Below are 15,905 nucleotides of genomic sequence, written 5' to 3' on the forward strand. Positions count from 1 at the left end.
GAGGTCCCATGCAATTTTGAAACTGAGTGTCATTCGAGTAACAATGGAAGCTCCGATAGTCTAGTTAATGAAGGTTCTAAATTTTATTCCAGAATTCCATAACCACATGTTTATATGTTAATGTTCTTTATAAATTTAGCTAAAAATGTTGGAATACGCAAAAGCATTCTATCATCATAGAGGCTCAGCACAGACCTCAACCTTTCAAAGCGAGTAATTAACTTCTCCACAGATACTGCACTTTGAACTCAGAAGTCTAATAAAGGCCTTAGCATTAATGAGAAAAGAATCCCTTTGCTTCATCTATCTTACCAGTCAATTCCTTTGTGATAAGCATTCCCACTGAAGAACTGCACTTCTTCAAAGGTCTTTGGGTTGGGGAAGTTACTGGTGATGGCTGGATGCATAATTAGGAAGAGGTACAAAGCCGTGGTGCCTGAAAGCAGAAAGTACCCGCAAACGTAATGGTGTATTGTGTAGAAATTGCCACCAGCTATTCAAGATTTTTTAAATCAGCAGAGCTCCGTTCTACAAAGCCCTTGAAAAATGCATTGGTCTGTGTAATGCTGGATTATTTAACTAGAACACAACAATTACTGAATATTAGCATAAGTAAATTATCACCATTTTTACTTCATGGTTGGTGGAATAACAGAGAACAATTCTCAGTAAATAATTAAAATACATATTTAATCTTTCAGATTATTACTGGCAGTGCTAATGTATTGAACATCATAAGTAAGTGAATGGCTGGTAACAGAGAGTTGCATTTGAACAAAGGTTACAGCAAAAGAATATCCTTTTGTATTATTGCTTATTTTTGTTTGTCTTTATATTGTATCCAGTCATTTATATGTATTTATATCATTCTACTCTGTATAAAAGTTTGCAATGAGCAGCACCATATTGAGCTGTGCTTCTGATATTGTTTATATGTAAGATATTTGTGGAATAGAAACAAATGCACTGTTGTTGATAGTGGTGCAAGATTAATACTACAGAAAAACCTATAGGAAAATATTTCATGTGATCAATAATACATAAATACTAGGGGTAAATGGAAAATATGAATCGTTGATTTGAGGCAGATCTTTGGTTCTCCTGAGGACACCAGTGACTAGCACCTGGGGCAAGGATGCAGAATTCTGCTGGAAGGCCAGTTCTGATGCATCAGTAGGGCACAGAGAACTGCAGGAATTTTACTCTCCCAGCACAAGTATACAGCTGTACAGTCTGATTGGCTTTGACTCAACCCTCAGTTTTACTGGCCTTCCAGCATTTACAATCAAACTATCTTGGGACATGTTAAAATAGAAAAGTCTTTAAAAATTAAAGTAATTAAAAACTAATGTGCTGAGCTGGTTGCAGATAGCATTGCCACAGCTTCCACTCGGGCCCAATCCAGTTAAGGGCAGATTTGTGCAGATTTTGGTAAAAGTACAATCCCATGGGTCCCGTCAATAACTATACCAGCATGTTGGGCTGGTACAGCCTCTGTGCTGCCCTGACCCACAACAAAGTTTAGGGAGCTGGTTTCACAGTGGAACCTTGTGTGCTGGCATTCCTAGACAAAACAGGGTTGCCTTGGGCAAGTGGTCTCTGGCTTCAGTGCAACAGAAGATCTACCCCAGACCCTCAGGTGATGACAATTTGAAACGTAAACACGCTTCAAAGTGAAGTGGTTAAGTTCCATGGCGTCCTCCCACTCATTATTATATTTCTAATGTGAGAACTACAGACATCCAGGGAAAAGTTCTGTCTTTTCTTAAGGATTCTCCAATAACTTTGCCAAAGTTATGGAAAAAACTCCAGGAAAATTCACCTTCCCCTTTATGGGTCTACATTGCCTAAAATATCCAAAAGCTTGGAGATGGTTTACTAGGTTTCAATTTATGGCATAAAAATCATCATGTTATTACTAATTATGATTTTAGCCAGGTACGTTAAGACTGTCACAGCCAGGGGGTACTAGCTTCACTACCTATTAAATGTTCTAATAACCTCTGACAACCATGCCCAGCTCCTGGCCTTCACACTTGGCTTAGCTACTAAGCCCAGTGGAACCATTTCTACTGAGAGGAGAAGGCGCAAAGTAGTGTTACTGGCACCTTAAAACCAGTCACTTGGGGTGGATGGGGGCTCATCAGCTCATCTAGGAGAAGGAAAACTCTGATCTCAAACATCCGCTGCCTTGCGGCTATACCCACTCGTGGGGACGATGTCAAGAGTAAACTTCAAGGAGAAATCTGGAACTGAAGTCCCTACGGTAGTCCTATGTTGAGTTCAATGCTGACTAGCAACCCCTGCTATGCTGCTGGTACCAAACTGGATCAGCCTCTGCCGTTCCTTTGGATTCATCAGCTGCGTGGGAAGGGGGAGCCTGCTGTATAGGCGACAACTTGCTCTCCGTATCAGACTGCCATCTTGCGTATCACATAGTCAACTAGGCTGCAATATCCATGGTCAACTCTGACCACGGGAGGCCCTCACATTTTAGTCACAAAAGTTTCATTCAATATACTTCTTGTAATAGATCAAATTTTAAACTATTTTCCATTCAAATGATTGTATACCATAATCCATTCAAATAAAGTTATTTTTAAGATTTTCCATTCAGGTTTACCTGTTTTTTGGGGTCCAACCACCAGAAATTTTGGTAAACGATCACAGGTTTTCTCTTTCGACCAGATGTCCTTGTGTCGTTTATCATCACATGGATTCTGTTGGTAACAAAAAGAAAACTGGTTGTGAACTTTTACATTCCTTAGGATTTATCACAGGATAGATGCTGATGGTGATGTTCTTAAAGTATGGGATGCAAAAGTCCAGTAGTCTTGCAGTTGAGTCAATCTAATGGAGTTAAGTCTTAACATCTGAGTTAATGTCTTTGGCAAAATTAGGCAATCTCCTAACAGAACGATGTGAAAAAAAATATGCATCTAACCTCTTGTTAAAATGGTTTAAGCACTACCCAATGAACAGCAACATTTTACATCAAAGCGATGGCGCAGAAGAAAGGAAAACCCGTGACGCGTTGACCAAAAGACCCCAGTCAGTCTGAGTTGGCAACAACATCTCAAGCTCCATCACGCTGAGCACTGGTGCCCGCCACCCAGAGCTGTGTGCTCACCTTGCTGCTGACTTACAACTGCACTGCCAGATCCAGCTCAAACTGCATCAATAAGTTCCTTATGCTTAGACTCATCAGTAACAATGATGAGTCAGCATACAGAGAGCAGGTAGAGAGGCTTGTCAATTGGTGCAAAAACAGCAAACTACGTTTCAACATGGACAAGACAAAAGAGATGATTGTGGGCTTCAGGAAGGCACAGGTCAACCACTCTTCATTGCACATCAATTGCTCTATCGTGGGCAGATTAAAGAACACAAAGTTCCTTGGTGTGCATGTAAATGCGATCTAACCTGGACCCAGACACCTCCTCACTAGTCAAGAATGCACAGCAGTGTCTACACTTTCTGAGGAAATTGAGGTATGTAAGGCACCCAACCCTACTCTATCAACTTTCTACAGGAGCACCATCAAAGTGTCCTGTCTGGCTGCAGCATTGTGTGGTAGGGAAGCTGCAAGACATCGAACTGTAAGACTCTACAGAGGACAGTAAAAACTGGGGTCTCCCTCCTCCCTATTTGTGACACTCACTGGAGGTTTTGTCTACGAAGGGCCTGAAGCACTATTGGGGATCCCTACCACCCATCCCACAATCTCTTTGACCCACTGCCATCAAAAAGGAGGTACAGGAGCATCAGAACTGGGACTGCCTGACTGGGTAACAGCTTCTTCCCCCAGGCTGTGAGATCAATGAATACCTTCCCACCACTGAGGTCACGTCACTAGGGCAAAAAAGCTGTTTACTCTTTACTCTATTGTCTACTGTTCACCTAAGCCATGTACTTCACAATACATTTTGATTTATATTTTATTAACTTATTTGTGATAAGATTTTGTTTTATGCGCTGTGTGCGATATATATATATTGTGGTGCACTGTGGTCTTGAGGAATGTTGCATATAAGTACAGGGAGATGACAATAAACAAACTTGTATATCATCATGGACTACATGAATTTATTCCATTTATCTATGAATGTAATTGGTGGAAACAGGTACAAAAGTACAAATAAACTCATTTTGGGCTTTTAGCTGGGTATAGGTATTGACTATAACTGACATTTCAATGACAAACTTGAATCGATACCTGTACCTGGCTTGAAACCTGAAAAGAGATTCATCATATACACCAGGAAAGTACTCAGAGGAGAATTATATCATTTTTAGAAGATGCATGGTATCACCAGTGGCACAGTAGTTAGTGTTGCTCCTTCACCTCCAGCAACCCTGTTATAAGCAGAGATTGGATATGCTGGATTGTTCTCACTGGAGTGCAGGATGCTTTATGAGTGACTGCATGGAGCTTTAGAAAATCATGAGGAGCACAGACAGGGTAGTCTTTTTCCTGGAGTAGAGAAGTCCAAAACGAGGTTTAACGTGAGAGGAGAAAGATTTAAAGGAGATCTGAGGAGAGACTTTTTCACACACAGAGGATGGTGGAACAAACTACCAGAGGAGCTTGTAGAAGCATGTACATTCACAGCATTTAGGTAGCATTTGCACATGCACATCAAAAGGCAAGAAATAAAGGTATATGGACCAAATTCAAGAAAATGGAATTAAGTTAGATGAGTATCTCCTTCAGCATTGCTAAGTTGGGCCAAATGGATAGCGGGCATACTGCATGACTCTATAACTCAGGTTCAGTTATGACCTGAGTGGAGTTTGCATGCTCTCTCCCTGGCACTGTGAGTTTCCTCCAGATACTCTACATGTTTCTCAAATGCCAAAGACATGGTGATACTTTAATTAGCTGCTGTAAGTTCTGTATTAGTGTGGATTAGTGAAAGAAAGAAATAAAGAAGAACTGATGGGCATGTGCATGTGGGGGAATAAACTGTATCGCTACAAACGGGACTAATGGGATTTTTCTCCTGGAAGCCAACGTGGAACTAACAGCCAAACAGCATCCTTCTTTGTCCACTAACCCAAAACATTCAGGCTGGCACGAGGAAATCTGCAGATGCTGGAAATTCAAGCAACACACACAAAATGCTGGTGGAACGCAGCAGGCCAGGCAGCATCCATAGGAAGAAGCACAGCTGACGTTTCAGGCCAAGACCCTTCGTCATGACTCCCGACCCTGACGAAAGGTCTTGGCCTGAAACGTCGACTGTGCTTCTACATTCAGGCTGGACAAGTTTTACTGTACTTAAAAGAGAGAGAACAACAATAGTGTGTGAATATGGGGAATGAAGCTTTGAGAGCCAACACACAGTAAATGGGTCTCATGGCCTCGTTCTGTTAAATTACTCGATAATTACAGCCCACCAGAAAGGAAGAAAATCAGTGTGCGGAATGATTGGAATCATTTTAAGCTGATCAACATTAACAAAAAAATGTATATGTCTTTGAATTTGAAACACATAACTGTACTCCCCCCCGCCACCCTTTCCCACTCTGGTTCATGGACAGAAAACTCAAATTCCGTTCCAAACAAGCATCTGACAATAATCATGTCCACAAAAGTGTTGGCAAACCTTTCACGGGGAAATTGCAGTGTTGTTTAAGGTCCATGTCTAAAACACTTTTCTGTTTGGTTTTTCAGCATCTGCAGATTTTCTCTCGTTTCTGTTTGTTCCACCAGTTTCCAAAAAAAAGGTTTTAGTCATCTGAAGGCTTGACTCAAATATTAACTGAATTAACTCAAAAATTAATCTTAATTTTCAACTACTTCTGACCAGACATAATTGGAATCCAAATTAGCACAGAGAACATTGGCATAACAAATTCTGTGATTGTTCCTAATGAAACACCTGTAAAAACTTATGACTATCCACACTGGGAATGGAACAACTTCACTTCCTCACAAGATGTTTCCATGCAGTCATGGAGGTTGTGCAATGTGAAGAAAGACGTATTGTTTTAAAGATATATCTGGATTTGGAAAGATGATGGGAACACTTTGACAAGGCTAACAATAATTACTTTTCCACTTTTACTTCCTACTCTTAAAATCAACTTGACACTCAAAAACAAATGGTTACTAGCAAGACAAAGGGTATCTTGGAAGTTCAGCTTCATTTGCACACAAAAACAGGCACAAGACTATTATTATCATGGCATCATTTCAAGAAGGATTGGATCCACACCTGCCACAGTGGTTCCTTTTGCTCAGGAAAGAGCTCAAAGTATTTGTGTGCCAGATGAACAGGAGGCATAGTCTGTAATTTCAGGTTGGTCCAGCAGTGAACAAAATTGGCCAAGTTCACAAAGGTGTAGAGTCCCAGTCGATCATTCCCATAGTTGGATAAGTGCGTCATGAATATGCTGATCTGAAAGGAAATAAAAAGGTCACTCTTAGGTCCGACATATTAAATTAAAACCATTTAATCTACCATCTAGATTGAGCAGACTAATGTGTTTATTCTTGCATTATTGCTTTTAAAGGCAGCAACTCATTTTGGATTATGGTTTTAAGAATAAACACTGCCATTGAATACCATCAGCTAAATTCCCATAATCATTGACAAGCTGGTTATCTGTTATATGAACTAACATATCATAACCCGTAAATTTCCCCAGCTACTTTTTACATTAATGATACTTGACTTCTATGTCATGGCCAGAATTTATTATTAACTGTTAGGGCTGAATTAATTCACTCAATGGCCATTATTAATGAACAAAAGGACAAACTATCTAATTCAGAAACAAAGCAGGGAATTTTGGAAATAAATGCACTAGTCACATCATTATTTGTAAAAAGAAAAAAATTGTTGACATTCAAGATGTAACCACTTACATATGGACAAACTAATTTCATGTGGAGTGTGATTACCACCATGTGCACTGGCTGATGAAGGATGAGACATAGGTGTACCACAAGAATTGAGAAGAGATCAGAATGGAAGTGAAAAGAGTCAGTAGGAAAATGAAGAGAGCGGGGTTGGATCAAGCAGTGCTGGAAACTCTGAATGGATCTGCGACTAGAGATTTCTGCTCAGCACCTGCTGCTTCATTGTCTAATATCTTTTTTTAACTCCATCTTTGAAAACTGTGAAATAAAATAGAAAATAATCACCCCTTTTCATGTTCTTTCCCATAGCAGTGTCCAGGAGATTGATCTTTAACTCCTGGGACTCTGAAAAGAAGGAAAGAGTAACATGCTAATAAAATGCCCTCCATATCCCTTTGAAACAAATTATTTAACTGGGAGATATCATGATTAAGGAATTCCTATTGCAAGCACTGGAAAGTTCAGGACATAGATCTCCTGTGACAATGCATCTCCACGAACAACAACAAAATATTATTAATTATTTGCTAATGTACTGTACATAGTTGTTGTTTGTCCTACGAGTCAGACTGGGGATTTTATTTTTAAGATTACCAGCTTTTTGGCAAAGATGACCAGCAGCAGAAAGGTGTGATCCATTGGTGGTGGGACAACAGCTGCTGACATTAGTTGGTAGCTGTGTGATTGTTCTGAAGCTAGGCAGGAGATTTTGGTCTTTGGAATCAGGAAGAGTTCTGCCACCAGGAAGGCTTGTTATGGATGTTTAAAGAGACAGGCAAATTAAACAACAGCAACTCACACACAAAAAAGTGCTGGAGGAACTCAGCAGGACAAGCAGCATCTATGGAATTAAATAAACAGTCGATATTTGGGCCAAGACCCTTCTTCGGGATTGGAAAGGGAGGGAGAAGATGCTAAAATAAAAAGGTGGTGGTGGGCGGGGAGGGGAAGAATCAGGAGAGCTAGAAGTTGATAGGTGAAGCCAGGTGGGTAGGAAAGGTAATGGCTAGAGAAGAAGAAATCTGACAGGAGAGGAGAGTGGAGCATTGGGTAAAGGAAGAGGGAACTGGGGGATGTAGTAAGCATGAAAGAAGATGCAAGACGCCAGAATGGGGAATGGAAGAAGAGGGAGCGGGAGGGGCAATTTTTTTTACCAGAAGGAGAAACCAATATCAAATGAATTTGGGAGGTACCCAAATGGAATATGAGGTTTGCTCCTCCAACCTGTGGGTGGCCACGTCCTGGAATCAACGGAGGGCCATGGATTGACACGTCAGAGTAGGAACAAGAATATTCATTTTTATAGATGCTGTCTGACATGCTGGGTTCCTCCAACATTTTGTATGTATTGCTTTATTAAACAACAGCTGCGGGAGGGGGGAGAGAGGGAGAGAGAGAGGGAGAGAGGGAGAGAGGGAGGGGGAGAAGGGGAGAGAGGGAGCAAGAGGGGAGAGGGAGAGGGGGATGGGGAGAGAGGGGGGAGGGGGAAGGGGGCGGGGGAGAGAGAGAGAGAAAGAGAGAGAGAGACAGAGAGAGAGAGAGAAATATATATATGGATATGGGGCTCCGATGAGTGATGAAGACCAGCAAATGGGGACTCAAGGAGAAATATACAGATAGGGTAGGGGGTTTCAGGAGACCGATGGATAGATTGCTTTTATTTTCTTTCCAAAACGAGGTTTCTCCTGTTTGTTTCCCCAATGCTCCCAGTTGGTTCTGCAAAGGGAGGGGACAGGTTCTGCAAAACTGCCACAGAAAGCTGCTTAACCAAAAGCAGGAATGGAAATTCTATGATACAAGTAAATCAATATTTGTAAAATCAGATCAGATTTTCTGATGGCACATGATCTGATATATAAAAAAAGACAGACGAGCACTGGATAAACTCTCAGCAATGCCATGAAGTGGAGTTGAGTTTCCAAGCAAAATTGAGGTTGGGAGACTTTTTTTAATAAATTCAGAGTTATGGGTGAAAACAACCATCACTATCACTAATAAATGCTTCCCTCACTCACAAACAGTTAGTTGACAGTGACCAAAAGCTGCATCTTAGCTAACTTGATAGTACCATGTTACTGAGATACTGCATTGTTGATCAGGCTGAGGTCATGCCAGTGTTGGAGTTTAGGTTTTCATTGTGTATCAGAATCAGATTTAATACCACCGGCATATGTTGTGAAAATTGTTAACTTTATGGCAGCAATACAATGAAATACATAATAAATAAGTATCTAAAGATCTACATTAAGTATATATATGTCTATTAAATAGTGAAGTTAAAATAAGTAGTACAAAATAACAGCAATACAAGAAGTAGTGAGGTAGTATTCATGGTTCAATGTCCACTTAGAAAACGGACGGCAGAGGGGAAGAAGCTGTTCCTGAATCACTGACTTTCCAGACGGTAACGGTGTGAAGAGGGCATGTCCTGGTGGTGGGGATCCTTAAGGCTGGATGTATATGTAAATGTATGGCAGCTTTACAGTGTGCCAGCCAGGACAGCATAAATAAGAAGTTTTGTAAAAAACTGAAATTGCTAAGTATACTGAGTAGTTCATGTAGCATTGGCAATGAAACAAAATGGGTGAACAGCTCTGCTACGAAACAGAAAATGCTGGAATCTCTCAGTGAGTCAGGCAGCACCTTTGAAAAGAGAAAGAGGGTATCTCCTCAGGTTGAAGACCCTTTGTCAGAGATAGCTCTTCAGAACAATGATGATGAAGAATCCATGACTTGAAATCTTAAATCTGTTTCTCTTCTCACAGTTGCTGCCTGACCTGTAGAGAGGTTCCAGTATTTTTCAGATTTCTGACAATTGCATTAAAAAGTTATCAATAGTTTAAAAGACACAAAGAGGGAACTGTTTTCATCTCACACAGATGTTACCTGTGATGCTGAGTATTTCCTCCACATTCTGTTTAAACCATAAGATACAGGAGCAGAATGAAGCTATTTGGCACATTGCATCTGCGCCACCATTTCAACAAAACTGATCCACTTTCTTCTCCTCCCCAATCTCCTGCCTTCTCCCTGTATCCTTTCATGCCCTGACTAATCAAGAATCTATCAACCTCTGCCTTAAATATACTCAAAGACTTGCCCTCCACAGCCGCCTGTGGCAAAGAATTCCATAGATTCACCACTCTCTGGCTAAAGAAATTCTTCCACATCTCTGCAGGCTTCCAAAATCTGGTAATATTTTACTTCAGTATAAATAATAACTTAGTATTTAAATTGAAAACTATCAGACTAAATGGTTCTGCTTGGAACTATGACCCCCTACTTAGTAGATCCAAGTAGAACCATTTAATCTGATATCAAGATGCAGGCTTAGGTATCATTTACAGTTAATTCAAATGTCGGAAGCCTGTAAATTGAACTGATCTGTAATATTAATTCATCTCTAAATGTATACATCATAGTATACTTCAAAATATACAACCTATATTTCAGGACGTATAATTTAGATTTCAAAACATACAGCCTGCAATTCAGAATCTATCATCACTGTAATTACAATATGGAAGCACTACCTATGTAAGAAAACACGTTTTAAGCTTTAAGATGACATTGTAACAGGCATTTAAAGATAAGAGATTCCTGTGACTATCTCATCCTTAGTTCAAGTTTAGCATTCTGCCAGAGATGGAGAAGGGAATCAAAAATATAATGGAGCATCAAACTGAACCGGAAATATTACTGCAAAAGCCACTAGAGGGGGCCAAGTGAATTCTAATGGTACAACCTCATTGTTGCAAAGCTCAATTTGTATTAGAAAGCAGTAATTAAACAGTTATTAAATCCTGAAATCAAATTCACACATTAAAACTAGTGAGCTGCGTTTCAGAAACAGAAAGGTTTCTGTAGATGCTGGAACTCAGCAAATCAGTCAGGCTGCACCTATCGAAGGGAATAAACAGCTGATGTTTTGGGTTGAGACCCTCCAACAGCACTTTTCAGCTCAACCCGTTATATACTTGCTGATGAGCTGCCACACCAGCTGAAGATTTTGCACATAAGAACTCCTGCTTGTGCTGTTGCCATGCCTTTGACCTTAGCTTCGGACTTTGACAACACAGTTCAAATAATCAACATTAAGAGCTACACTGGCCCTACCAGGGTTCATAATGTATAGGTAATAACATCAACAGATGCAATTTATATTGCAGAATCTGATTATGTTTGACTGGAGTTCTTTAACAACATTTTCTTCAATCATTCTAAGGGTATTCTATAACAACACACACAATACGCTGGAGGATCTCAGCTGGTTGGACAGCATCTATTGGGGAAATTAAACAGTCAGTGTTTTCTTTTTAATCTCCCTCCACAGATGTTGCCTGACCTGCTGAATTCTTCCACTGTTTTGTGTGTGTTGCTCAAGATGTCCAGCATCTGCAGGCTCTCTTGTGTGTGCTGTATCAGCTTATTGTTCTACATAAATTGGTTGAAGATCATATTAAGAAGCCAGCCTATCATTCCCACAAATCACTACTTGTTTCTCGTCCAAGATACCTTTTAAAGGATATTTGATTTTCATGTAACCCATCAAATATATTTTTGGTTTATGACCTCAGAACACAAGCATATTTATTTCAGACAGATAGACTTAACTCTTTAATACAACATTTATATTGTGCATGACACCGCTACTGTTTAAAAATTACTTAACAATATGTGAAATAAATGTTGGCAGAGAACATACATACGTATATAACAAACATAAATACATATACGGTACCATTGTACATAATCTAAAAAAAACTTGACACACCTGGACTAGCAGCTTTTCTGGACAACTGAATTTTGTTTCTACTCATACTTAAATGCTCTTTCAACTCTCTATATTTTTTGCTGTTACACAGTTGATTAATATATTTTCCAGTAAACTAAGTTAAAAAGAAGACAGGAAATAGAACAAGTGGGTTTAAAAGGACTGTGGGAAACAGGGTCCCAATAATTTTAAAGGGAACACGGGAATGGGACATTTCTGGTGAAACATGGGCATGGATGGCAAGTGGGAGCCTAGTGAGGGGATCTGGAGTATGGGAATCAACGTCCCACTGAGTGAAAAGAGAACATGGAAACTGAGGTCCAGTGGGTAGAAGTGAGTGCGGGAAATGTTGCCCTGGAATGTTACAAAGACCAGACCCTGAAACCTGATATATCAGTAGAGCAATCCAGCCCTAAGTTTTCAGCAGGGCTCCATGAATGAGAGTGATATTAACAAAACTGATTCTTGAAGTAGAGTCCAGACTCAGTGGCCACTTCATTAGGTACACCTTCTCATTAATGCAAATATCTAATCAGCCAATCATGTGGCAGCAACTCAATGCATAAAAGCATGCGGACATGGTCAAGAGGTTCTGTTGCTGTTCAAACCAAACATCAGAATGGAGAAGAAATGTGATCAAAGTGACTTTGATCATGGAATTACTGATGGTGCCAGACAGGGTGGTTTGAGTATCTCAGAAACTGCTGAACTTCTGAGATTTTCATGCACAACAGTCTCCAGGGTTTATAGAGAATGGTGCAAAAACAAAAGCAAAAATCCAGTGAATGGCAGTTCTGTGGGTGAAAATGCCTTGTTGAGGAGAGAATTCAGAGGTAAACGGTCAGACTGGTTCAAACTGACAGGAAGGCGACATTAACTCAAATAACGACACGTTACGACAGTGGTGTGCAGACAATCATTTCTGAATGCACAACATGTTGATGGGCTACAGCAGCAGAAAACCACAAACATATACTCAGTGGCTATTTTATTAGATACAGGTGGCACCTAATAAAGTGGCCACAGAGTGTATTTCTCTGCCGATAGATGCTTACTTTATGCCAAAGCATCACTGCACAATCTGTCACCTGAAAACATCTGGCCCCGTAAATCATGAACTGATGCACATTTTCAGAATTTGAAGAATAATTAAACATCAAGGAACTGCACACAAAACTTCAGGAGCAGCCCAGTCTGAGTATTAGCATATCTAATATTCTCAGATTTTGACAATAATTTTCCGTGTGATTTTAAATAAAATTTCTTACTAAGAATATATTGTATCAATGACCCTGTGGTTTACAATTTCCCTGCAACCTACACTTTCAGAAGGACTATGTAGTTGGAATGACCTTCTCAGTGGGAACGCTACTGTGAGGGAATGAGCAGCAACAAAGAAATGAAGCTGCAGAATGAATTGGGGTGGGGTGGCGTTTAGGATCAAGGATAAAACAGTAAAAATGGCTACCAAGACATTTTTTTTACTGACATTGTCGTGTGTGAGCAGTCTGTGCATTTGAACAGGGGCCCAAGTCAGCGAAGGAAAAACAGATCTAATGCCAGTAATTAGCTGCATCTCACAACAATGATCAGTCCACAGAGCTGAAAACTATGGAAGTATAACGTAACACACACAAAACTTTGGAGCAATTCAGGCAGCATCTATGAAAATGAATAAACAGTCGACACTTAATGTAATAGTTCAAAGTATTCCATATCTGGAGTGGGGTGGGGGAGCTAGTGATGGCATCAGAGGTTTTTGCTGACCTGGGCAACTTCTTTCAGTTTGTCTATGAAACAGATTAATTCTCTTCTCATGTCTCTTTTTTCTTTTTCAAGGTGGCTGGGGTCCTGTCAGAGTCTGTGATTTACAGCTGCTGATCAAACTACTATTCTTCACAGGCTGTGGGTTCTCACTCTTGGAGCTCGCTGAGCAGCCTGGTGTTCAAGGTCTCCAGGTGCAGCTTGGAAGGCGTGCACCTTCTAGGTGTGGCCCTGAGGTCGACCCCATTCCTCGCCAGTGTCACTGACTGAAGCGTTGCAAGAGATTGAAACATCGACATAGCAGACAGGCAGAGTGCACTGCTGTCAATAAAGGCCTCTGCACTCGAGCAATCTTTGTCTCTGTCTCGATGATGAGTGGGAGTCTGTTGTTCCTTTAGTCAGGGGGAATTTGGACAAGGATGACGCAGCAGTTTGTAACATGGAATTAGCAAGCTGTTTGTCTCCCCTTTTGCTGTGGCAAGAGCGACGCCTCTCTCTCCCTCGTTACTGAGAGAGACTCTGTGAGATGTCTAAGTGTTGGGATGGACTGTAGATTTTGATGGACTCTAGGTCATGGTCTGTGGGGGCTTTTGTTGGAGCAAGTGGGGGATGGTTGAAGGGTGGAGAATTGATGTGTTGGCTGCAGCTTGTGCATGGAAGGGGGTTCTAACATTTCTGTCATTCACTCTTCGGGTTCTTTTCTTTGTTTTATGAATGCCTGTGAAGAGAAAGGATTTCAGGCTGTATACTGGATACATTCTCTGACAATAAACTGAGCCACTGAACTACTGAACCACTGCTTTCTGCATGACTGCTCTGTATGGATCTTCACAGCCCTGGAGTGTGCCATCACCAACAACAGCAATAACTCTGGAGTTACTACTCCGTATATAATTTGTTCTTCTGAGTACTGTCCGGAGATGAATTAAAATGAAGCCAGGTTTCCTTCAATCCTCTGGCAAAGAAAGATGATAGGCATAAAGTCAGAGCAAATGACAATTTAGAACAAAATAACATTAAGGAACATGCAGATGAAGAAAGACAAATGGCAAGGAGTTGAGGCCAAGCACTGCAGACGGTGAAGCTTAAAACAAGAGAAGAAGCTGCTCTGTGGAAAGAGGAATGGTTAATATTTCAGACTTGCTAAATGTTTACCAGCATTTTCAGCTTTTGTTACAGCAAGTGGGAGGACTGACGTTAGGGCCAAGCAACAGTAAACTGATGGTCATAGACACCACTAGTCTCCATGCCAATTTTTGCACAAGGTTCTGCAGGACTAAAACTTCCTCTGCCAACAGCACAGGAAACATGGAAGAATAGCTGGGTTGCATTTTGCCATTCACTGAGATCATGGCTGATCTGGGTCCAAGTTCCATTTACAAGTTTTTTCCCTGTATCTCTTAATACATTCAGCCAATAAGCTGGAGTTGGGGCAGGGAATATAGAGTCAGAGAGCTATAGAACATAACAGCAGAGATACAGGCCCTTCAGTCTATTTAGTTTGTGCCAAAATATTTATATGCCCTGTACCTTCGACCTGCACCTGCTCCATAGCCCTCGATACCACTCCCATCCATGTCCCTATCCAAATTCCTCTTAAATGTTGAAATCATACCCACATCCACCACTTCCACTCGCAGATCGTTCTACACTCCCGACACCCTCTGAATGAAGAAGTTCCCCCTCATATTATCATTAAACATTTCACCTTAAACATTAAACAAAACATTCCAACGAGTACAACCCAGTCATCAAACGTTCCTAATATGATAAGTCTTTCATTCCTGGGATCATTTTTGTGAACCTCCTTAGAACCTTGTCCAATATCAGCATTACATTAGGAGTCCAAGACTGCACACAAATCTTCAAGTGAGGCCTTATAAAGCTTCAGCATTAAATCCTAGTTTTTATATTCCAGTCCTCTCAAAATGAATGCTAGCATTGCATTTGCCTTCCTCACCATTGACTCAACTTGCAAATTAACCTTCAGGGAATCCAGCACAAGGATTCCAAAGCCCACTTGCAGCTTGGATTTTTGAATTTTCTCCCCATTTAGAAAATAGCCTATCCTTTATTTCTTCTACCAAAGCACATGACCATACAATTCTCGATGCTATTTTACATCTGGTACTTCTTTGCCCGTTCTCCTAATCTGTCCAAGTCCTACTGCAGCTCCCTATTTTCTCAAAACCACCTGCCCCTCTATCTATCTTTGCATTGTTCGCAAACTACTCCACCATCAGGCTCTTGAACCAAAAGGATAACTTCACTCAATTTCACTTACCCCAACATTAAACTGTTCCCACAACCTATGGACTCACTTCCAAGGACTCTTCTTCTTATGATTTCAATACTTACTGCTTATTTATTATTATCATTATTTTTCTTTTTGTATTTGTACTTTGAAAAGAAACTTACTTTGAAATTTGAACTTTTATGATAACTAGATACAAATTATTCCCCTACACAAATCTTTAATTGGCTGGTGGCATAGTGGCA

General features: G+C 40.5%; 1 protein-coding gene across 9 annotated transcripts in view; it reads right to left on the bottom strand.

Annotated features, from left to right (window-relative positions):
* The window catches only part of ndst3 (N-deacetylase/N-sulfotransferase (heparan glucosaminyl) 3), a 1,028,434-nt gene that overhangs the window by 36,274 nt on the left and 976,255 nt on the right, over nt 1-15,905 (bottom strand). For all 9 annotated transcript variants that reach the window (XM_063043575.1, XM_063043576.1, XM_063043578.1 and 6 more), the window contains 3 exons: nt 6,222-6,404; nt 2,624-2,720; nt 313-436 (listed from right to left, as the gene is read on the bottom strand). In XM_063043575.1, coding sequence (XP_062899645.1) covers nt 313-436; nt 2,624-2,720; nt 6,222-6,404 — 404 coding nt within the window. The remainder of the gene's footprint in view (nt 1-312; nt 437-2,623; nt 2,721-6,221; nt 6,405-15,905) is intronic.

This window comes from Mobula hypostoma, chromosome 3 (assembly GCF_963921235.1).
Source record: "Mobula hypostoma chromosome 3, sMobHyp1.1, whole genome shotgun sequence".
In the NCBI taxonomy this organism is placed as follows: domain Eukaryota; kingdom Metazoa; phylum Chordata; class Chondrichthyes; order Myliobatiformes; family Myliobatidae; genus Mobula; species Mobula hypostoma.